The sequence below is a fragment of the Orycteropus afer genome, unplaced genomic scaffold, assembly GCF_000298275.1.
Source record: "Orycteropus afer afer isolate SDZICR_OR568_19922 unplaced genomic scaffold, OryAfe1.0 scaffold00044, whole genome shotgun sequence".
NCBI classification, from domain to species: domain Eukaryota; kingdom Metazoa; phylum Chordata; class Mammalia; order Tubulidentata; family Orycteropodidae; genus Orycteropus; species Orycteropus afer.
Genome location: NW_006921631.1, coordinates 8570346 through 8577611, shown reverse-complemented (window position 1 = coordinate 8577611; position 7266 = coordinate 8570346). Strand labels below are relative to the sequence as shown.

The 7266-nt window shown below is 41.2% G+C and overlaps 1 protein-coding gene across 1 annotated transcript in view; it reads right to left on the bottom strand.

Annotated features, from left to right (window-relative positions):
* The window catches only part of FAM78B (family with sequence similarity 78 member B), a gene marked incomplete at its 5' end in the record, with an annotated part of 139832 nt that extends 136944 nt beyond the window's left edge, over positions 1 to 2888 (bottom strand). Inside the window, one exon of the mRNA XM_007937741.1 lies at positions 2870 to 2888. Coding sequence (XP_007935932.1) covers positions 2870 to 2888 — 19 coding nt within the window. The remainder of the gene's footprint in view (positions 1 to 2869) is intronic.
* Positions 2889 to 7266: the final 4378 nt, after the last annotated feature.

The following is a 7266-nucleotide window of genomic DNA, read 5'->3' as shown; positions in this document are numbered from 1 at the left end:
TGGGGTTTAGTCCACTTTTGTATCCTTCCCTTCAAGGCTTAGGGGTCCAAGATTATCTTCTGTGTCTGTGTTAATTGGTTTCCCTTTTCTTTGTTGAAGAGGGTCTGTGCAGTCCTTCTGCCTAGTCTGCCATCTTACCAGAACAATACCTTCTTTTTAAGCATTTTTTCCATGATCATTGAACATTTGTGGGACGTGGTGCCCAAGTCTGAAATACTCTCACAAGTCATAGGAGGCAGGCTAGAGTAGTGTTTTATTTTTGTTGTTGGAAAATTATTTACGTAGCACATTTTCCATGTACAATTTAGTGACATAAATTACATTAATCATGTTGTGCAACCATCACCAATATCCATTACCAAATTACCATCACCATAAACAGAAACTCAGGGCTTCCTAAACACAATGACTTCCACTTACCTCCTAGTAACCACTAATAAACTTTGATTAGAGTTAGTGTTTAGCTAGAGCAGATGTGATAAGTAAATTTAAAAATCAGCTGAGGTCTAAAGGTACTCTTCATCCTTGTTTCAACTTTTCCAACACCTTGATTTACTTTATGTTGTTGTTGTTGCTATGTGCCATCAAGTCGGACCTGGCTCATAGTGGGTCCCCGAGGCAGTATCACTAAAGAAGTAGATTGCCCAACCTTCCTGCCGAGGAGTGGCTGGTAGGTTTGAACCGCCAGCCTTCTAGTTAGCAGTCAAAGGCCTTAGGCCACTTTTGCCCTTTGATGACATGCTTCTCTTTTATTGTATAGTCACAACTTCAGTTATGGGTCCTTTCATTTAGCAAACATTTGAGTGGCTGCCAGGAGCCAAGCATTGTGCTAGGTACTAGGGATTCAAAGTTGAATAAGAACATACAGATGATTGGAGAAGATAAACTTGTTAACAAGTTGTCATAGTAAACTGGGACCCACATGCTTTAATTGGGATGCATATTTGTAGGAGCCCACACAGGAGAGTCACTGAGAGATTTACACATGGCTCTGCTGAGAGCCCACCAGCTGTCTGCCAGTTTGTTCTACTGTAGTGGCTTGTGTGTTGCTGGAAACTGTGGAAACTTTGCTACGGATATTTCAAACACCAGCAGGGTCACCATGGTGGATGGATTTCAGCAAAGCTTCCAGACTAAGAGTAGGAAGGCCTAGTGAGCTACTTCAGAAAATTGGCCAATGAAAACTCTGTGGATCACAATAGAATATGCTCCAGTATAATGCTGGAAGATGAGCCTGTAGATTGGAAGGCACTCAAAATAGGATACGTTAGCTGCAACAATGGACTCAAACATACCAACAGTCATAGAGATGGCACAGAACTGGGCAATATTTTCATTTTGTTATATCTAAGGTTGTTGTGAGTTGGAGCTGACTCGATGACAACTAACAAACAACTGTTGAAACAGTGGTATTTGAATTGGATCTTGAAGGATAGAAGCTTGTCGAAGAGAAAAGGGTGAAAGGACAGTGCAGGAGGAGAGTTTTGCATAGAGGACTGAAAGAATATGGCATGTTGAGGATGATAAATAGCTTACTGTAAAGGTGTTTCTCAAAGTGTTAATGTGTGCACTGTGGCATCAGAATCACATTAGGAACTAGTTATAAATAGGAAGATATCTTACACATGGAGCTCCAATGAAGTCCCTAGAGTGTCACCAGGAGCCCTGGTGGCACAAAAATTAAGTGCTTGGCAGTTCAAATCCACACAGCTGCTTCAAGGGATTTGGCGATTTGCTTCCATAAAAAAAAGGCTAGAAAACCCTATGGGGATAGTAGTTATATTCTGTCACATGGGATTGCTATGACTTGATAACATCTAACAACAGTCTTATCTTCAGTGGATGCCAATGAAGGCAAGGTTTACCTTTTGAGAAAAAGTACTCTGTATCAGTGTGGAGGAATGAGGATGGACAGTTTGGAGGCAGGGCGTCTGGATACTGTGTTGACAGACAATTTGGCCCTGAGCTAGGGCAGTGCCATGGGGATAGAGAAACCTGGCTGCATTTGAGAGTCATTTAGGAGGTAAAATTGATTGTATTTGATAACTGATGAGATATGAGGAGAGAATCTAGGGGAACTCTTTGAGTTTTCTGAGTTGAGTGACCCAGTGTATGAGTTCCTAATAGTCAAAACAAGAAGATAGGAGTTGAAGCAGGTTGCAGTGGTGGATTGTGTCATGTTAAGTTCAAAGTATTTGGAGGGTGTTTTAAGAAGAGGACCGAAGTTTGAGTTTCACTGGTTATTTGGTACCAGAAAATGATTGAGGCAAAAAGCATCAGGTGAAGAATATAATTATTTTCGTTGGTTTGAGTTACTTTCCAGGCTTCAGTTTTGTGGATAAACATCTTCCTTTGTCTTCAAGTGTCACATGCTAAGCCTTCATAAACAGGGAAGGGAAATAAAAGCCTTCCTCAAATCATAGGGAGATCATGTAAAGTGGCAAAAATCTTATTTTTTGAACTTAAAATGAGACACTGTTATATACAGTAGAGTGCCAATAAAATATAGCTCATCACTCACAGAGTTGGACCCTTGACATTCTTGAAGGATTCATCTCATGACCTTTCAGAGTCTCCAAAATCATGAATGTCACCATGGCATATAATTTCCACCATAAAATGCAGTATAGCATAACTAAAAAGTGTAAGGGATCCTTTCAGACTCTTAATAGTTCTATAAATTTTGGGCTACAGTAATTTCTAAAGCTATTTAAATAATTTTTGCCATTAAAATAAACTCCTTACTTGATTACATATATCTTTTCTTTATTAACTCCATATTTCCCTGACTGTGCAAAGAAAAAAACAATTAATCACAGTATGAGAATTTCTGTGTAAATGTCAATGAGAAGATAAAAGCTAGAGTATTGACAACCAATGTCACAAAGCAAAATGTGTATAAATTGTTGAGTAGAAAACTAATTTGCTCTGTAAATGTTCACCCAAACTACCAAAACCAAAAAGAAAACAAAAACAAACTCACTGCCCCTTGAGGTGATTTGACTCATAGTGGCTCTTCCTTGCATTTCTGAGGTGGTATCTATATAGAAGTAGATTGTCCAATCTTCCTTCCAATGAGTGGCTGGTGGGTTTGAACCCTTAGCCTTCTGGTTAGCAGTCAAATGCCTTAGGCACTATGCCACCAGAGCTCCCACCCAAACTGTAATACAAATAAATAAATAAATGTCTTTTAAGGCCTCAAAGAATTTAATAAATTTAATTTTTAAATGGAAAAAAAAATGTGTTGAAATGTGAAAACCATGTGTCATTCATGATCCATTCAATAGCTAAATGGCCGGCAAGGCCACTCTAGTCTTCTAGCAAGCCATTCAGAGTCATACCTCAGCATAATTCCTCATGGCAGGGGCCTTTCATTTCACTCACTGGAGACTGTTTTCATCTGTGGATATTCAGTCTGCAAATGCCAATGGACTGCCACATGGAACTCCAATGAAGTCCCCAGAGTTTTACCATTTCTCTATGCTGCTTTTCTAAGTCTATTTCCATTTCAGCGTAGTCAGTCTCCCCTGCTCTGTTAGCATCATGTACCTGCCTCTATTAGCACCTTCCATGCTGTTCTCCCAGTTGTTTGCTCACACTTATCTCCCTCACTAGGCTTTTTGCTTCTCAAGGGAATGTGTCATCATATTCATGTTGCTCAGTCTGGTGCCTGGCACCTAGGAGTTATTCAGTATGTGTTTGAATGACTAAAATTTTTCTTAAAAATCTGATCAAACATTATTTCCCATAACTTAACTATAAGCTCTGTATTAGCTAACAGCAAGCATATATTTTCACCCTAATTTGTTCTGTTCTGTACTTCTTTGTCCTCCCATTCTTTTATCCCAGTGTGCCTCCTTGATGTTAAGCAATGCCCTTTGTATTTGATCACTGTACATGATCTCAAGGTTATCAGTTTTAGGCACCAAGAAATGGGAAAGTTTCAGTGAGAAGAACTTGGTGACAATCATTCTTTGTAAAGAACTTCATTTGAGTTTATTCTCAGGGCACAGCACAAATGCTCCTTTGTACTTCATGCTTTTGATGCTCTTGTGCATGACAGGGCTCCTCAGATCCTCAAGTTCAGCTCCGCAGCACGCTCTCCAGGATCCTCTGCCACCTCCTTACAATCTACTCCCTCAGCTGCAGATGACCCAGCACTCCATCCTTCCAGAAGCAGAGCACTCTGTGACTATGTTTTTCCTATCAGTTGACTCATTACTCAGTTTGTCAAGTGAACCTTTTAGAAACTCTGGATCACAAGGACCTATTTTCTAGTTGAGCTTGGCAAGGATTTTCAGAAACTATAGAACAGACTACCAAAAGTTGTTGAGGAATTGCCTCTGGAGCTGTTAAAAATGGAGATCAATTTATATCTAACTTAGATGGTCTGAAGGCATGTAATGAGGTTAAATGAATCCTTAAGGTCTAAGGTACAAGAGTTAAAAACAACTCTTTTGGCTGTGAGGTCTCTTTCCCACCACTTTATGGTCAGAGTAACCAATTTCCTTTTTAGGCCAGGCTAAGAAGCCCAACATGGAATAGACCATGGCAGTGGATACAGGTTGTTTTGGGGAATCCATTCAGCCTAAGATGTGGCAGCTACTTCAAGCAGCCAATATTTATCTATGAAGGAGGATGACTTGGTTCCTCAGATGTACTGTTGAAGGTCACCTGTGTCTGTTTTATTAACACATTCAAAGTCCTTTCTCAGGCTTTATCTGTTGATCTCCTTTTCCTCCTTTAGGAACTCTGGTGGCATGGTACCTAAGGCATTTGACTGCTAACCAGAAGGTAGGGGGTTCAAAACCTACAAGCCACTCCTTGGAAGGAAGATTGGATAATCTACTTCTGTAGAGATACTGCCTCAGAAACTCAAGGAGGGTTGCTATGAGTCGAATTGACTCGACAGCAGTGAGTTTTTTTATTTTTACTTTATTTTTTCATTTTCTTCCTTTTATGCTATGTTTCGCCTCTTAGCTTCTTTGATTCCTCTTGCTTTTCCCCTCCATCTAGAGTAAATCAAAAACCAAACTCACTGCCATTGAGTCAGTTCCAACTCCTAACGACCCCTGAAATAGTAAATCTTTGCTCCATCTTCCTTCTGTGGAGTGGCTGCTGGGTTTGAACTGCCAACCTTCTGGTTAGCAGTCAAATGCCTTAGGCACTATGTCACCAGAGCTCCTTTTCGTCTAGAGTAGTATTTCCTAAGGTTCTCTTTCCCTTGCCTTTCCCTCTGCATATTCCCAGGGCCTTTGCCCTTGCTAGTGGCTTTATTATTTTTCATGGACATTTTCCAAGTTTGTCCCTCCAGCCCCAACGTTCCTCTCAAACTCAAGTCTCACATGTCCATCTGCCTGCTAGATGTTTCTATTTGGCTGAACTGCCAGATCCTTCATCTCAATGAGCTGAATCTTAGCTCATTGTCTTTCTGCAAGTCAGTATCTCTTTCCAACTGTCCTGTTTCTGGCTGAAGGCATCAGTGCCTTTCCAATCTTGAATCTCAGCCATGTTGGAATCTCCTCCATTTTTGCCCCTCTCTCACATCAAGTCAGAGTAAATATTGGTCATATTTCTCCCTTTTGTTGAAACCTTCAGTGTTTTCACCTTACTATCAAATTTACTGCAAATCCCTCAAGTTGATATTGAACCATGCCAAGGTATGACCCCAATATGCCATTCTAGGCTTGTTCCCCTCTATTTCATACATACTCTGGGCCTCAACCCAAGTAGGTGACTCACCATCCCCTCAATAGGCCTCCATCCTTTCCACTCCTTTGTCCTTGCTTAAGTCATGTCCTTTGACTGCATGTTCAAATCCAGCCTTACTCCATGACAATTATAGTAATAGCCACTGTGTATGTCTCATTTATTCCTTGCATAAGTCTGTGAGGTAATACCATTATCCTCATTTACAAATGAGGGTACAGTTACAAAGAATTGTCAGAAATTTTCCCCAAGGTCACAACTTGTAAATGACTAGGCCAAGATTCAGACCTTTGTCTGTCTGACCACATACTACTACATTCTTTGCCATTATGATCATCTAACCCCATTAGAGGGAGCTTTGGTGGCGTAATGCCTAAAGTATTTGACTGCTAACTCAAAGGCTGGTGGTTCAAACTCACCAGCCACTCCTCAGAAGGAAAGTTAGGCAATCTACTTCTGTAGTGGTACTGCCTCGGAAACCCAAGAAGAGGTCACTATGAGTCAGATCTGACTCGATGGCAGTAAGTTAGTTGAACTCCATAAAGAACTTTTTTGAGCATTTCAGCTCTAAATGATTGTTCTGGTTACCTGGTGCCACTCTGGTAAGAATATACCACAAATGAGATGGCCTTAACAAACAGGAGTTTATTCTTACAATCTGGAGGATTTAAGTCCAAGTTCAAAGTGCCAAGTTCCAGGGGCTGGGTGAAACCTCTCAACCGTGGGGTCCAGCTCTGCCTCCTGCTCCTGGCCCACTGGAGCTAGAGGCATTTCTTCACTCAGACAACTGCTGGCTGCTGAGGTTGACAAGTAAAAAGGCACAGTCCCAATGTTACCACACAGCAGGCTATTGACTTAAGTCCATTGAAAGTCCCAAGGTTGGCAGAGCATAGCAGGCTGCTGAGCAACAACATAGCTACATGCAGGATCCAAGCATGCCATAGGCTAGAGACCATTCCCAAGGCTTCTCCTTAAATACAAGCAGCAGACCATATCCTAAAGGCAGCTATTCAGCTGCTTGTGGTAGATCCCACCATGGAGTTGATTGCCAGTCTCATCATGGGGAATAACTACCACCAGCTGCCCAGCCACTTAACCAGGTCCAGCCAAGTTGACATACAAATGTAACTACCACAATGATCTTTTCTACCCCTTAACTCCTGTCCAGAACATACAATAGGCATTCAGTAACTGTCTGGTATATGAACTAATCAAATCGAAAGACTCTTCTAAGAGAGGTATGGAAAGATCAAAGGAGAAGGAAGAATCAAGGATAAATCCAAGGTTGCAAGGCTAATAGCTTAGAGAATGTTAATACCACTGTCAAGTTAAATCACGTGAGATGAGAGTTTGGTGAGTTGAGGCTACAGTGATCTTGATCTTGGGGTATCCAGATGTTCAACTTAGTGTCTTCCCTACTACACTCCAGGGCGCAGTCCTGTTGGACTAAGGATTTCACTTCTTTTATTTCTCATTTATGTTGTTGTTGTTAAGTGCCGTCGAGTCGTTTCCGACTCATAGCGACCCCATGCACAGCAGAACGAAACACTGCCCGAT